At 38.0% G+C, this 17,707-nt stretch overlaps 1 protein-coding gene across 3 annotated transcripts; it reads right to left on the bottom strand.

Moving 5' to 3' along the window:
* Positions 1 to 4,088: 4,088 nt before the first annotated feature.
* LOC121383404 lies at positions 4,089 to 16,680 on the bottom strand. 3 transcript variants are annotated; one of them, XM_041513409.1, is made up of 6 exons: positions 16,651 to 16,680; positions 10,704 to 10,908; positions 7,924 to 8,056; positions 7,143 to 7,322; positions 6,455 to 6,627; positions 4,089 to 5,448 (listed from the first exon to the last, which is right to left on the bottom strand). In XM_041513409.1, the coding sequence occupies exons 1-6, from the start codon at positions 16,663 to 16,665 to the stop codon at positions 4,751 to 4,753; spliced, it is 1,404 nt and encodes a 467-aa protein (XP_041369343.1). In that variant the 5' UTR covers positions 16,666 to 16,680; the 3' UTR covers positions 4,089 to 4,750. The 3 variants fall into 3 exon arrangements, with proteins under 3 accessions (XP_041369343.1, XP_041369342.1, XP_041369345.1); XM_041513408.1 differs by lacking the exon at positions 16,651 to 16,680 and adding an exon at positions 15,026 to 15,091; XM_041513411.1 differs by lacking the exon at positions 16,651 to 16,680 and adding an exon at positions 14,082 to 14,199.
* Positions 16,681 to 17,707: the final 1,027 nt, after the last annotated feature.

Raw genomic sequence — 17,707 nt, 5'->3', positions numbered from 1 at the left:
TATGAATCATACAGACATGAACAATAATATCACAGCAAGAAAAGGCATGTTACAATGGTTACATTGAATCACCTAGCATAATTATATATTATACTGGTAACAATATCATTATACTTAAAATTATAGGTAGGAGGTGTATCAACTGAAATTGGAATATGTCTGTTAAAAAAATCTCGATAATAACAATACTGCCCTATAATTGGGGGAAATATGTGCTGGGCAGAGAAGTAGAAAGAATATTTTTTTCAGTGTTTTTTGAGTAAATTGTGTGTTAAGTTGGTGTAATTGTTCGTAGGCTATAGTATATTTTTTTAGTTTTGTCAGACCTTGACATTTTATTAAAAAGTGTAATTTATCTTCAACACCAGTTTCAGATTTTGCATATTTTTGTGTCGATCAGTGTTTTTGTACCTACCAATTTCTATTTCGAGTCGGTGTGCATTGGGCAGACTATTTCTGTCTCTGAAAAGCTATATTCCATATTGGTTATATACTAGTAAATTTATATTTTTTTATTATTTGACTATTTTATATTTATATCGGATGTTCAATGACTTTACAGAGACAGAAAGAGATCAGTTCGGATAGCGAGACTGTCATCAAAATGATTTTGCTTGATTTATCACCTGTTGTCGCGAATTCCACCCAAAAAAAGTGCACGCACGTACGCGCACATACATATACATATACATATACATAATATACATATACATATACATATATATATATATATATATATATATATATATATATACATACACACACGTACACACCTGTTGGTGAGCCCATTGGGTTATTTTTCATTCTAGCCATTGCACCACGACTGGTATATCAAAGGCCGTGGTATGTGCTATCCTGTCTATGGGATGGTGCATATATAATATCCCTGGCTACTAATGGAAAAATGTGGCAGTTTTTCTCTCTAAGACTATGTCGAAATTACCAAATGTTTGACATCCAATAGCCGATGATTAATAAATCAAATGTGCTTCAGTGGTGTCATTAAGCAAAACCAATTTTTCACTCACTTATACACATGCACACCAATACGCACATACCATGTATACTCACACACACACACACACACACACACACACAAATGCAGATCTACACATATCCACACACACACACACGTATATATATATATATATATATATATATATATATATATATACACACACGAGTCGAGGGTTGGATGCAACGTTTTGAGCTTATGCTGCACTTTTGGAATGAGTTTCTTTAGTAAGACTTTACTAGTTATTTTTTAACATAGCCCCCTTGACAGTCCACACATTTCTGCCAGCGGTGCTGCAGCGCCTGGATTCCTGCTTTGTAAAAGGTTTCCTCTTACTCCTCAAAAAAGTCTTGAACAGCGGTTTTGACATTATCAGCATAAAATGCTTACCAGCTGAGTGTTTCTTCATGTTTGGGAAGAGATGAAAGTCCGAGGGTGTCAGATCAGGGGAGTATGACGGATGTTGAATGAGGCCGAAGCCACAGTTATGGACAGTAGCCATTGCAATGACTTGGAGAAGGTCGTTGTCCTGGTGGAACAAGACACATTTTGTCAACTTACCCGGTCGTTTCTTATTAATAGCTTCACACAGCTGCCTTAGCCTTTGGGAGGTAGTCCACAAACACAACCCCCTTGGCATCCAAACAAACTGAGGCCATCACCTTTCCAGCAGATGAAACGACATTTGCCTTCTATGGAGGAGGTGACGCCGGGTGTTTCCACTACATGAACTGTTTCTTGGTCTCTGGCTTGAAGTGATGAACCCAAACTCATCCTCAGTAAAATAATGTTCAATAAAATCAGCCGGATCTGCTTCAAAAAGCGCCACGTTTTCCATAGACATTGTCAGTCTTATCAGTGTTCAAAAGTCGTGGTACCCATCGAGCAGAAACCTTTGACATTCCTATGGCCAATGGCAGCAGCTATGGAGCCAGTAGTCAATCGTCTATCATCCATCACCATTTGGTGCACATGACCTTGGTTGATCAACGCTTTTTCTCATCCTTTTGTATTCCGCTGCCCACCTTTTCACAGTGGCAAATGAGGGAGCACCATCTCCTAATGTACCGACCATATCGGCATGGATTTGCGTGGGAGTTAACCCGTTCAAATTCACACTTGATGACAGCCCGGTACTCAGTTTTCTACATTTTCACAAAAAGTTGATACCTTTGAACTTCAAAGGCCTGCTGTAGTCACCAAAGATGTTGTGAACTTCAAACAAAATAGCTAGTTAGTTATCAGAAGAGCTGAATTATATGCCTACCAGTTTTATCGCTCTAGCAGCACTCCATCATAGTTGGACTCAACACTTTTCATCCTACCCTCGTATATATACACACACTCACTCACGTACGTACGTGCGTACGTACACTCGCTCACGCGCGCACACACACACACACACACACACACATGACCACACCTCGAAAGGTTTTCCGTGATTTCACGCATGTCGAGTTGTAAGTGAACAAACATTTCTTTCTTATTCCAGTTAAAAGAGAATTAAAATACAGGTTGAAAGCAAAATATTTTATTCATTTATTAAAATACAAATAGTGTACATTACTTCAAATCATTGTCATAAACAGAAAAACCATTGCCTAAGGGACATCAAATGATTGCTTAATAAATGTTACTGCACTAAATCATCAGTTTGATGATATAAAGTGGTCCCATAAGACGGTTCCTGCTTAATACAGGTCAATGGGTAGTACATTAGATGATCTGTAGCAAAATAAGATTTTATACAGCAAAAATAAAACACATGATTTGAAGAAAAATAGATGATCTGTAGCAAAATAAAACAAATGGTTTCTTAATACAGAGGAAATTGTACAACGTTAGTAATAAGGTGGCCTCTTTAAATCAGTTGTCTACTTAAGAGTAATTTTGCGTTACATTGTGTGATTATTGTACTAAGGATGCCCCTCAAGATGGTTTGCTGTGTACACTTCAGAATTTTTTTTATTGAATTTGACATGATAAAAACTTGAACACTTCAGCAAATTTGATTGAATTTATCATAATTAAACATGAACACTCAGTAAAAAGTTATTGAATTTGTCACAAGAAAATATGAAACATGATACACTTATGTCTACATGGTTTACATTTTTTGTTTAGACACATCTTAAAACAGAATTGTGAGAATAGAATATGTTTAACGACACCCCAACACGAACAATATATCGGCTATTGGGTGTCAAACTATGGTAAAAGCCAAAACAGAATCCAAAATGAAACAAATACATATGCAGTATAAAATGCACAGTGAGACTTCTCAAAATTGAACCTTCAATAAACCGGAATTCCCTCAAAACTGCAGGGGATTTTTTTTCAACAACACCCTCACCCACAGCCACCCCTACCCACGTCCAGAGATCGCGGTACTTCTCTCGCTAGAATCAAATACAAGAATCTGTTCGAGGACGTTTAAAACATGACTGAGCCACACTTTAGTATCGCGCCATGCATCGTCAACTGTGGGCGTGGTATACGTTCCTTACCTCATAAACTTACTCGTGGTTTGAATTGTCAACCGGCCTCGGTGGTGTCGTGGTTAAGCCATCGGACATAAGGCTGGTAGGTATTGGGTTCGCACCTCGGTACCGGCTCCCAACCAGAACGAGTTTTAATGGGTATGTGTACGACCACTACACCGATGTCTCTCTCTCACTAACCACTAACAACTAGGCACTGTTCTACTATCCTGGACAGTCCGTCCAGATAGCTGAGGTGTGTGTCCAGGACAGCGTGCATGAATCTTATTTGGAGATAAGCACAAAAATAAGTTGAAATGAAATTAATGGTTATTGCACGCTTTCGGTGTTTTGATCGACACAGATAGACACTCGTACTGTTGCATTCATGACTGTCGGCTGTCAATCAAACCATCGCAAGTGTGCAATACCACCCATACGTCGATGTTGTACTTTTAACTTATTAGATGCATAATACAATAAAATATTACTCATAACCATTAAAAACCATATAGAAATTAAAAATTAAAATACAAAATAATATTACTACTACTACTACTATTACTACTACCAACATCAACAATAATAAGAAAAATAATTTAAAAAAAGCTAGTTTTGTTTTGTTTAACGACACCACTATTGCACATTGATTTATTAATCATCGGCCATTGGGTGTCAAACATTTAGTAATTCTGACATAATATAGTCTTAGAAAGACATATCAAGAAGATATCAAGAAGCCTATAAGCAACATTCATTATTAAACATGTTTCACTTTCAGTTGAAGAGTGTCATTATGTTGATATGAAGCAAACACATACATGTGCATTTAAAACATCCAAGATCTTCATGTATGAAATGCAAATCATCTTCAACATAATCCTAATAAAATAAACAGGTTTTGTTACGGTTGCATGGCACCAAAGAAGATAGTTCCGTGTCAGTTAAGAGTTGCACCGTCAAATATTTACGGATTAAAAACAGCTGTGGCTGTGATTGGTAGTAATATGTGAAGCAGATTTAATTTAACACTGTCACTACTGTCTGTGGCACTAAGGATGACAAACAATTAAGAGTGATATATGCATAATTAATGTCTAAAGTGTACACATATTATAGAATTTGTTGCACTTGGTATAACCGTAACAGTGCCACACATTGTACCAAGATCATCAGATGATATGTGTTTAATGTGTCTGCAGAGCATGTTTATTAGTTACTGATTAGCGCCATACGTCTGATCTGTTCTACCGTCTTATCGATAGAATCTCTTCAAGAAATGAGTGACACCAATCCTTAGTAGTATCAGTGCAAATGACGCCAACATGGTGAAGAATTGAGCGCCAAACGTAGTGTCAAGGCTGTTGCAGATGTCTTCGAAAACGTTCAACTCTCGTCTGTCTCTGGCATAGCTGCACGCCACTTTGAGCTTCCCAGTGTCCAGTGAGGGTCTAAGAATAAGGTTCAGAAGAAAGGCAACAAGGATGGCTTCCACGGCAATCACCAGGAGACTGATGTGGGTGTCCGACAGACCTATCTCACGGAGAAAGGACATCAGGGGAGATCTTGGAGCAAGTCTAGCGGCATCAGACGAGGAGTCAACAACAGCGCCAGGGCGAATATCTGTCCTCTCATCTAGAGGGTGCTGTCCTGCCTCTGTGGGTCGAGTGCTGGAGTACGCCTCACCCTCGTTGATGACTCGGATCACTGGATCACACACTTGGATCATGAACTGCAGGACAGGTATGTCAAGGGCAGGCAGCAGGGTCTCCGTTCTTTTATTATCCACGTCGACATCATCACAGTAGTTCCGGCACAAGAGGAAACGATGTCGGGAACCTTGCAGACCAAGAGCCTCTATAAACGCCTTTTCCCTCTTTTCATAATCCAACTGTGATAAGTCTGGACCTCCAACCTTGTCTGCTTTAGTCATGACTCCATATATTGGAATGGCTAGAAAAAACAACAACAACAGTTCTTGAAGAGACTGTCCAGAGTGTGCTGCCCTTGTAACGTGTATTCGACTAATAGAGTCGTTTTTAACAACTGAAATTACATAACAGATACGATGTCTTGTTTAGAATACCAGTGTCTGTATATTTAATGTGTCTTGGTCATTCTAGTAATTACAGTATGTCAAATTGGATTTACCTCCCAATAATCAGACACTGATATTCTCATCAAGAAAATGTATTTAAAATCAAATTTCAGTCATTAAAAAGTCGCTCGTAGTCTACATATCTGATAATGGCAGCAAATTAAGAACAGCCCCTTTAAATCTATATGCATGATCATTCCGTAATTTGTTTTCAGTTTAATTTATATTCTATCTAGTAATATCCAAACAAAACTGAATCTCAATGTGTTGGTTTACACCTCAGTTTTCTGAATGTTTGTTCAGGATATATGTCTGTTGGTGGTGGTTGGTGAGGGACATGTCTCTCTGTCTGCTCATTGAGTTGTGAGTTGTACATTGATATGCTGGCTTGAGCTGCTTTCCTTTCTGAGAGAGAGAGAGAGAGAGAGAGAGAGAGAGAGAGAGAGAGAGAGAGAGAGAGAGAGAGAGAGAGAGAGAGAGAGAGAGAGAGAGAGACACACACACAGACAGACAGACATACAGACAGACTAAATACTCATAGGTGTTATTAAACAAACATGCATTTCATAATTTGTTATTATGGTCTTTCTTCATGTAGTTTGACGTGGCCCAGTGGCAGATTGGTAGCTTGATGTACAATGTGTCAAAGGATCGATCCTTGTTAAGAGTTTCCCATTTTAACTAACGCTACACAAATAGTTAATCACAGGCTATGGTAAGTGCTAATTAAACATGTTTTGCTGTTAATCCTGTCAGCCTGGTGCAGACAGCAGGCTTCTTTCTCACGATGTGGATCAAGTGTTGTTCGACTCATAATAGCCAGAGTTAAAAATGTACACATTCCTTTACTTTGCTACTTACTTCGTTTCATAGGGTTCTCGTTGATGGCCGAGGGCCGTGCAGCGCGGATGACTGATTTAATTAGGCTGGCTGGAACCGAAGTTGTAGCAGCCGACACAAAGATGATCCTGTCGACCTTGAGCTTCTCATCATTACTGCTATACTTCTCCATCAACCCCTTCATCCCATTATCCCTACACAATAACAACACACAAAAAACGTCAGCTTCGGGTTTATCTATTTTTTGTTGTTATATATACTGAACAACAAAAGAAACGCGAATTTTTTCCTAGTTCTGAAATTCATGATACAATTAATTCGGTAAATAGACTGTTAAAATGGGCTTAAAATGTTCACTAGACATTGATAATGTTAACAGACCGTGACACAGAAACTCGTTCAAAAACATCTAGCTTGCTTTCGCTCGTTAAATACGTTTTGCAACAAACTGTTGTAAAATAAATGGTATCAAACTCATGTAGTTTTCTGTATATACAAAATACGTTATATCCAATTCAGGCACAAGCACTGTAGCCCCAGACACACACACACACACACATATATATATATATATATATATATATATAGACACCCACACATACGCACGCACGCACGCACACACACGTACACAATATGACTATAAACAATGTATTGCATGTGTATCAGATGTGATGTTATGGACCATGGAGCTTTAAGGTTTGGTTTTTACCTGTAATACTTTTCTGCTTCAGCCAAAGACTCTCCTTCGGGCAGGCGACCATAGAAGACAATTTTGAGAAGCTCCACCCATTTGTCATCGTCTTCATCGCTGAAACCTGCGATGTCGATGAAGGTTGGCAGAGCAACCTGGATGAATTTGGTATTCTCTGCCATACAGCATTTAGGATAGCTGAAAAGAATGAAATTATATAGAGAGACGAATATTAATGGAAATCAGCCACAAGCTACCTCGTTATGAACATAAGCGTACGAGACAGGGTGGCAGGGAGGCAATTGCTCATCTAGTACTGGAGCAAAACCTCAAATTCGGGCAACAATTATACAGATATTCGGGAAACCTGAGACCGTTTTACCATGCATTTCCCTCATTCTACCCTCAACATTAGTTGAAATCCATGTTAAAATGCGCAGTCACTCATTTGCAACCCGTTATATATAGCTTTCTGGTTGTAATGCTAATAAGAATAAATGTTGTTATTCAGATTCGGGCATTTTCGTTTAATTCGGGCAAATGCCAGCCTCCCACCCCACCCCGAATGATAGACAGTGGCGGATCCAGAAAATCCATTTGTGTGTGTGTGTGTGTGTGTGTGTGTGTGTGTGTGTTAATGACATAAGGCGGACTGCCAAAGGAACTTTGGGGGAGGTTTGGAGAGAGATCGTAAAAAAATAAATAAAATAATATATAATAAAATTATAACTCTGATAGAGGAAGAGATAATTGACCCCAGACCATAGGAAATAGTATCTGTTTGGCAAGACTAACAAACCTGTTGGTAAAGACAGTTATTTGGGAGCCGTCTCCGCCGTGCGATCCAGTGTAGGCATACTCCCTCCACCGCTCCCCTGACAAAGCAGCGGCTGTGGTGTTGATGAACGACGACTTCCCCACGCCCATCGGGCCTACACAAAAAAACAAACTATCATTATGGTAAACATACGCTATATAGTTTCTTTCAGAACCATAACAACGATAATACCAGATTAAGACATGCCTGTAGTATTTTAAAGTTAAAGTTTGTTTTGTTTAACGACACCACTAGAGCACGTTGGTCAATTAAACACCGGCTATTAAATGTAAAACATTTGGTAATTCTGACACATAATAATCAGAGGAAACCCGCCATACTATACTAATGCAGCAAGGGATCTTTTATATGCACTTTCTCACACAGGAAAGCACATACCACTGCCTTTGATCAGTTGTGGTGCACTGGTTGGAAAGAAAAACAAACCCCATTAAATACAGACTTGTATATCGTAGTCTGACTATGGATCTCTCGTGTAATTGTGGTCATTACTTTGAAAGCACTCGTCATTATTTCTTTGAATGTCAATTTTATAACCAGCAAAGACAAATTCATCGGTTGGGATTTCATCATGGATCATCCATTATAATCGGTTGGCACCAACCGATCAACTTTCGATTAAACAATCGGTTAGAATTTCATGACCATAAGAAGGCTTTGAATTATAAGGACGTTGCACCTATTGTCGTGTGTAAATGGCTAATTGTACCTATTTAATATAATGTTTCTTTATGTACACACGGAAACAAACCCAAACCACTGTATATTTCTATCAATTTTATCATCTAAACTGGAGGAACAGTTACAGTTCACATTTTCATAATCGATCATCACATCAAAGAGCCAAGCCGATCAATAATCGATTATAATCGATCATTGGAACACCACTACGTTACACCAATGCATTTATGATTGTTATGAGTACCCGCTGGCGTAATAAATAGATATTATTATACGAGCTTCTGTCGTACTGGTCTTACAAAATGAGTGTCAGGATATTTGTATTGCACGAGAAATTTTCAGTAAAAAAAAGAAACAAATAAATATTAGGGACCATATTTTCGAAGCTATCTTTATAGCACACGTAATCGTAAAACCATCGTAATCAAGGCTAGGGATTTTAGAAGCTATCTCAGCTATGAAATCGCAAAACCATCGTAGGCTATGATGTCACTACAGTACACACCATAGTGACGTCATAGCTTACGACAGTTTTACGATTACATATATCTCCTGCCATCCACAAACTCTTGTCCTATGGGCCTGCTGCACCCTACCATATTGTACATATATATCCTGCCATTCACGCACCCCTGATCATATAGGCCTGCTGCCATCCACACACTCTTGATCCTATAGGTCTGCTGCACCCTACCATATTGTACATATATCTCCTGCCATTCACACACCCCTGATCCTGTGGGCTTGCTGCCATCCACACTCTCTTGGTCCTATAGGTCTGCTGCACCCTACCATATTGTACATATATCTCCTGCCATCCACACACCCCTGGTTCTATGGGCCTGCTGCACCCTACTTCACACACCCCTGGTCCTATGGGTCTGCTGTACTCTGCAATACTGTACATATATCTCCTGCCATCCACACACCCCTGGTCCTACAGGTCTGCTGCACCCTACCATATTGTACATATATCTCCTGCCATTCACCCTACCCCCCTGACCCTATGGGCTTGCTGCACCCTACTCCACACACCCCTGGTCCTATGGGCCTGCTGCACCCTACTCCACACACCCCTGGCCCTATGGGCCTGCTGCACCCTACTACACACACCCCGGGTCCTATGGGTCTGCTGCACCCTACCATACTGTACATATATCTCCTGTCATCCACACACCCCTGGTCCTATGGGCCTGCTGCACCCTACTCCACACACCCCTGGTCATATGGGCCTGCTGCACCCTTCTCCACACACCCCTGTCATCCTATGGGCCTGCTGCACCCTACTCCTCCTGCCATCACACACCCCTGGCCCTATGGGCCTGCTGCACCCTACTACACACACCCCGGGTCCTATGGGTCTGCTGCACCCTACCATACTGTACATATATCTCCTGTCATCCACACACTCTTGATCCTATAGGTCTGCTGCACCCTACCATATTGTACATATATCTCCTGCCATCCACACACCCCTGGTCCTATGGGCCTGCTGCACCCTACTCCACACACCCCTGGTCATATGGGCCTGCTGCACCCTACTCCACACACCCCTGGTCTTATGGGCCTGCTGCACCCTACTCCACACACCCCTGGTCCTGTGGGTCTGCTGCACCCTACCATAGTGTACATATATATCCTGCCATCTACACACCCCTGGTCCTATGGATCTGCTGCACCCTACTTCACACACCCCTGGTCCTATGGGTCTGCTGCACCCTACCATGCTGTACATATATCTCCTGCCATCTACACACCCCTGGTCCTATGGATCTGCTGCACCCTACTTCACACACCCCTGGTCCTATGGGTCTGCTGCACCCTACCATGCTGTACATATATCTCCTGCCATCTACACACCCCTGGTCCTATGGATCTGTTGCAACCCTACTTCACACATCCCTGGTCCTATGGGTCTGTTGCACCCTACCATGCTGTACATCTCCAATGCCGTCTGGTTGTTTCTAAGATAGGACGGTGCCCATGGATATATATCAGCGGATTTGATCAACCCTTTTACTAAAACAAGTACACACATACAAATGTCAAATACCATATACCAATGACAGCCACATTTAGTGGTCTTTTTTCTTCGTCAGATCCAACTAGTTTAATGATGCGTCGAATCAGCTTGTCCTTTTTGCGTTCCAAGTCAAAATCTCGACCTTCTTCCCAACTGTCGAGCTCTTCGGCATCGCTGTCCTCTGCCAAGTGCGTGATGTCCGACGCTTCTGACGTCATGCTTTTAGTTTCAACCCTCATTACCTTCAAAAACATAAATTATAAACATGCATGCATCCGAAAAGCAAAGAAGAAAAATCTTTACGAAAAACTGTCTTTAAAATCTACACTATATATAATGTACATCAGAATTAGCAAAATAAGTCTGCAATTGAGACCGGGCCGTTTATACATTCTGTAAAGGACGTTTCGTGTTCATGGTACGTTTGTTAACTAGTAGCTAAAAAACGAAAATAAACTTTATTTTGTGTTTGTATATGTTACAGTGTCGACATCAGAAGTCAATTCTAGCCTATAGTAATAACTTATTTTTGTTTCGTTTTTGTCTGCTTTAAAAAGAAAATAAAACCCACTATTATTAGTTTGTTTTTAAATACCAAATGTTTTAAATATCTTTTAAGTATATTTATATGAATTAAATTTTGTGTCAACAATCACTCCCATAAAGCAATACTTATTCATTATTTGAAGTAAATGAATACAAATTATGCACCTATCATTACTGCCTGCCCCTATTGGTATCGACATTTAGGGTGTCAAGCAGCACAAGTTTGGTTGTTTTGCTTAACGACACCACTAGAGCACATTGATTTATTAATTATTGGCTATTGGATGTCAAAACATTTTGTAATTTTGACAGATAGTCTTAGAGAGGAAACACGTAACATTTTTCCATTAGTAGCAAGGGATCTTTTATATGCAGTCATGATAGCACATACTACGGCATTTAATATACCAGTTGTGGTGCACTGGCTGGAACGAGACATAGCCTAATTAATGAGTTCACCGACGGGGATCGATAACAAACCGACCGCGCATCAAGCGAGCGCTTTACCACTGGGCTATCTCCCGCTCCTCAAGCAGCACAAGTGCAAGACAAATCTAGCTACATGTACAATCCCATTGGCTACATGTCCGTGTAGGAAATAACAACGGGCCTCTAGGAATGAGTATCTAAACAGACGATATATATATATATATATATATTCTTCAAAAACCGTAGGGGAACATGAAATATTAATGTTAATATCAACTATTAGCCATACATTTTGACCACAGACATCTTAAAGGGACATTCCTGAGTTTGCTGGAATTGTTAAGATGTTATCGACTAACAGAGACTTTTTAACGATTGTAATTACATATCAAATATATTTTTCTGCATAAATATTAGTGGCTGTATATTAAACATGTTTCTAATCGTTCTAATATTTGTACTGGGTTAAATTTCATTTTATTTCCTAAAATATTATTTTTTCCTACGTACGAAATTATTTGAAGACAAAATCTAGTTTGGGCTTCTTAGAAATATTAAGACGACCAGATTCACTATACACACACTGTCATTCTAAACCAGAAAATATATTTAATGTGTAAGTTTAATCGTAATATTTTATTAGTCCTAAACATCTTACAATGCAGCAAACTCAGGAATGTCCCTTTAATCTATGACGCATTTCTACCCTAATAAAGAACATTCAGGTCTGTTTATTAACACACCGAAACACATTCCATAGTTTGCACGTGCATCACGCAGTTGCCCCGTACATGTTCGTAGGGTGTCATTCTTGATTTTGACAATTTCCAGGAAGGTCGATTAATCACTGTCAATATTTTTCATTATGTCGATCATACAGTTATTGTTTAGTTGTTTTTTTTGTCGTTTTTTTTTTAATTTGCGATTTACTTTCAAATTTCACTTTTTACCCCAATCGTCCTTCAAGATCTTTGGTGGTCATATATATCTATATATATATATATATATATACAACCACTCAAGGGACCAAAAGAAAGTGACCGTTGTGGACAGGTGGCCTTTATATAGAGGTCCCAAAATATTCAATCGAGACCCTAAAATATATACATACACACACACACACACACATATATATATATAGATAGATATATATATAGACTCTGTCTAAACCGGACTCACTTCGTACCGTCGAAATAGTCCGGTTTACACAGAGGACCGGTTTAGACAACAGTTCATTCAGAGTTATGGTTCTCCAATGGTCAACAACTCGCGATCAACAATGACATTTGAAACCATAGATGGTTGCGAAACAGTCATACAAGCCAGACTTGCAATCGATTATTTCACAGACATAAAAATATTGGTGCAACAATCCACTTAGATTTTCAAAACATACGAGAAACTCGCATACATTTATACTAGCCCGAGTACTCTGACTGTAAGAGAGCTAGACGGACATTTGGACAGTTATACGCTCTCATTACAGTCAGAGATCAACATATGTATTTTTTTGGCAATTCCTGACAACCAAAAAGTTGGCAAAGATTCCCGCTCTAATACCACACCAATCCTATGTTTGACGTCAAATACCTTTACATCGATCATTTTCGAGTTAGAGTGTGTGTGGGTGTTTTTTTTTCAACAATTACGTAACGCTCTTGAGGGGATGGGGTATCATAAGATGTATTCCGAGGCGTTAAGGGGACGGATGGCAATGCTTGTTACTGCAAAATCAAAATTGAATCTGTGCATAGCTCATTCGATCTTTAAAACTTATCTTGCAAAATAATTATAGTTGTTTTGCTATTCAGATCAAACTAAAAAATATTGAAATTTGTTTTGTTCAACGACACCACTAGAGCACATTGATTTATTAATCACTAGCTATTGGATGTCAAACATTTGGTAACTCTGACATGAGTATTGGAGATGAAACCCGCTACATTAGCAATGTATCTTTTATATGTACTTTCCCACAGGCTGGACAGCACATACCACGTCCACTGACCAGTTCTGGTGCATTGGTTGGAACGACAAAAAAAATCTATCGGTTGAATGGATCCATCGAGGTTGTTTGATCCTGCGATGCGAGCACTTAAACGACTGAGCTGAAACCAACTCCCTAAGAAATATGCAGAAATGACTCAAATGTGAAACTGGTGTAAAATCTTATTAAAAAGCAAAAAGAAAAAAAAAGAAAAAAAAGGCGCTAGGATACTAGTAAATTAAATAATAAAAAAATAATTCAATTTTGTTTTGGGTTGGTTGTAAGTATTCTGTTTGCTTAATGACTAATTTTATATGAACAATCGTTTTATCCAAGCAAATGTAATTCACATACGTAATTGTTGAAGAAAAAAACCCCACTCACACACACTCTGATACTGTACTAGTGACTAATTCATAAAAAATAAAATAATCAAATTAAATTACTACTTACTTTATCTTAATCTTTTATAAGACTTAATTAAGAGGCGGCAATATGTTGTACATACTTTTGCCGTATCCTGTCGATAACACCCCAAATGTATACTTCAAATTCAAAATGGAATCAATAATCTGTAATTGTTTTGGTTTAATGACGTAATTAAATCCAAATTCATCCAAAACGGCATTAGCCAACTCTTCCATGTTGTAACGTCGCTTGGCATGAGACTGCTGCACAAGGCGGAATCGCCCAGTGTGCGATCACGTGATCTACGTCTCGAAATAGATCGCCGAGCTTTGTAATTATGGCGACAGAGTGTCACGAAGCGTAGCTGAATGTGGGTGCTGTTGGATTTCTTTCTGTAGTATGTGTATTAGTGGATTTTTTTTATCAGTTAACTCGAAAATGATCGATTTAAAGGTATTTGACGTCAAACATAGGATTGGTGTGGTATTAGAGCGGGAATCTTTGCCAACGTTTTGGTTGTCAGGAATTGCCAAAAAAATACATAGGTTGATCTCTGACTGTAATGAGAGCGTCATCTTCATAAATCAAAGCTAATATTCTGATTGATCTAGCCAATACATCCTACATCTGTAACAAGCACTAATATTCGTTAGTCATGTAGTCAAGATTACTGATATCCACTACTAGCGCCCTCTATTGGAAGACAATTTGTAACACCGATTATGTCCCTTACACGATGACATCGCTGACCAATCACAGTATCGGTAACATTAGTTCATCAAGATAAACGTCTCCGGCACGATATTTATTATTGTGATGTTTATCGCTGTGCCGTAACGTTTATTCATTGGATCGAATTTTTCATTGGATCGAATTTTCCATTTGCAATCACGATTTAATAAAATCAGGCATATGTGCTTTATTTAAGAGCCTCAACACGTACAACAACATATTTTAATAAATTTTAGACAAAATATTAAGTACAATACCTTTGGTAACCTTTCCAGGATTAGATGTTTGAAGATGACACATTTAAACATTTGAAAGCTATTTTTATCCTGGCACATCGAAAATGCGGAAGGAAAATATTGCGGAACGAGAATTATTCGTATCAAGCATTTTACGTACACCTAATAAAAAGAAATATTGCGGAACTGAATGGAATTGATTATTTATTTTGTTATTTTTATTTCTATATATGTGATTTGTGTGGGTTGCATTATACAGCATTATTAATAATATTATCACATTAAAGTTTCCGCAAGGCTGGGGGTGTATTATTATTTGGTTATTATTAAAAAAAAATCCCTTTCTGCCTGTCGTAATGATTGTCAGTACAGTTCATTACTTATTTTAAGGCCTTAGCATGTATTTACTTTGGCGTGAAAAAATTATTTCCTTTAGTATTTTTTTTTTTTATTTTTAATATTATTATTACAGGCCATTACTTATTTTAAGCTTACATGTGAATCAAAGGTTTTTATCCCTTTTTTTTCTTTAAACAAAATCTTAGTTTAATTATTATTGCAGGTCATTAGTTATTTTGAGGGTTTTATTTATTTATTTATTATTCATTTTTACTTTTACTTTTTTTTTGCTATAACTACTGGTTATTAGTTATTTTAGGGGTTTTATTCAATAATAATAAACATTTTTTTATAAATTTCTTATAATTAACATGCACAGCCCCCAACCCCACAACCTAAAAAATCATTGATTATAATAGTTTCATTAATCTTTCATAATATTTATATTAATCTTTTATAGCAAGTTCTGGGGAAAGGTGAATAGACACACAAAGAAATGAGGAAACAGACAATTTGAACGTTAAACTGGCCGTTAAAAATATTTTTTACATGTAAATCTAAAATGTTATAATGATTGTTAGCTCCATCTAATTTATTCCTTGAAACATTCATTAAACTACTTTCAAAACTTGTACTATAAGTCATATGTAGTTACATAACAAATCTGCACAGCAATGTACTTAAATAAAGTACTGAAAAAGTATGTTCAACTACATAATTATCAAGCATTAATTCTCAAATGTTAACCATAACATTCAGAAATTAACATAAGTGTATGAACATGTTAACTGTAAACTTACCCAACAGAAAAACAGGAATGATACACATCCATCCCACTACTTGTATGTTATTATCAAGTCACAGTTATGCATTAATTACAAAACATGTTCATATGGTTGCGAGGCAATCGTCAACAACACAGTTAATGTTCAAACGGTTAAGTAGGAATCGAAGTACACATCGGTTTAGAGAAGAGAGAAATTATTATTAATTTTGTATTTTTTGTTTAATGCATCATAATAACTAAATTTACAATTAGAATAAAAACAAAATTGTTTGCGTCAGGCTTAAATATGAAATGAATTAGTCGCAAATAGAGCGGGCAGCCAAAACCAAACATATATAGATATATATATATATATATATATTTGGACTCCATTCCAGTCCCCAAGCCCTAAACTGCCATTTCATAAACAGTTTGTAGAAAGGTTGCCAGGGTAACTGAGGGTTAGTTGTAACTAAAATCATATAAAACCTATAAACGACAACACGGGTATAAACTGTAACAACTACATAAATATACATACATGTCCTCTAGTCATGTCATGTATGTATATTTTCGGAGCAAAATAAAGCCACAGGAAACTTAAGTATCAATCCGAATTGTGCTTGTTATACGACGACCTGTTACAACGACCTGTTAGTCACGAGACATCAAGCCAACTGTAACGAACACATTTTAAAATACTTAACCGCAAATACTAAAACGAATAAAGTTCACGCTTGTAATGGCACATATATACAAACATATTCAATCAAAAACTGTAGGATACTTACTTGCACTGACAATGTCCTCAGTTGTGGCTGTTGTGTATTACATATGGCTAATACGGCTGGGTGACGTCAAAATAGATCGTATCCTAAAAATAGAACAGAACTCTACTTCAGACTTGTTTCTTGTAACAGACAGCAAAAAACCCCATAAAAAAAAAACACCAGACCAGGTAGTGATAATTAAACAATCTATAACCATATTTAAATCTGATAATCAATATTATCAAAAGCACACATAATTACCTGTTTTCGTGGATTATTTTGTCAGGCAATAACATTAGGTAGTGAAGCGGCTCACGGGTTTTCCCCTTTCTGTCTGCTGACGGGTCGTTATTTTATTGAATAAATTTATTTTCTTCCCCGAGGTTCTGGGATTTCAACAAAACTGACGTGTTTTTCTCGAGAATTGGACGTGTTACATCATGTCGGGTGACTGGTGACGAACGGAAATTTCGACCTTTTTTAGTTCTTGGTATCGTGGATTTGCGTTGGAACCTGTTTTAAAGTAATATTAAGTGTGCTTATTACCACTGCTTGATACTCTACACAATCTATTGGTACGATTGTATATGTATACACCCGATTGTACACATACACACACACACACACACACATATATATGTATGTATGTATACATGTTAGTGCGGTATGTTTACGGAAACCACATAACATGCAGGGGTGTAGCGTGAGCTGCATCGGGGGGGGGGGGGGGGGGGGTTCGAATATGAACCAAGTGGACCTTTTCTATTTTGTTTTTGCCCCACCAGAAACTCCATATGTATAAACCTGTATGTTTGGTTCTGAAAGCGA

This window comes from Gigantopelta aegis, chromosome 10 (genome assembly GCF_016097555.1).
Source record: "Gigantopelta aegis isolate Gae_Host chromosome 10, Gae_host_genome, whole genome shotgun sequence".
Classification (NCBI taxonomy): Eukaryota; Metazoa; Mollusca; class Gastropoda; order Neomphalida; family Peltospiridae; genus Gigantopelta; species Gigantopelta aegis.
This window is presented reverse-complemented; position numbering and strand designations above follow the sequence as displayed.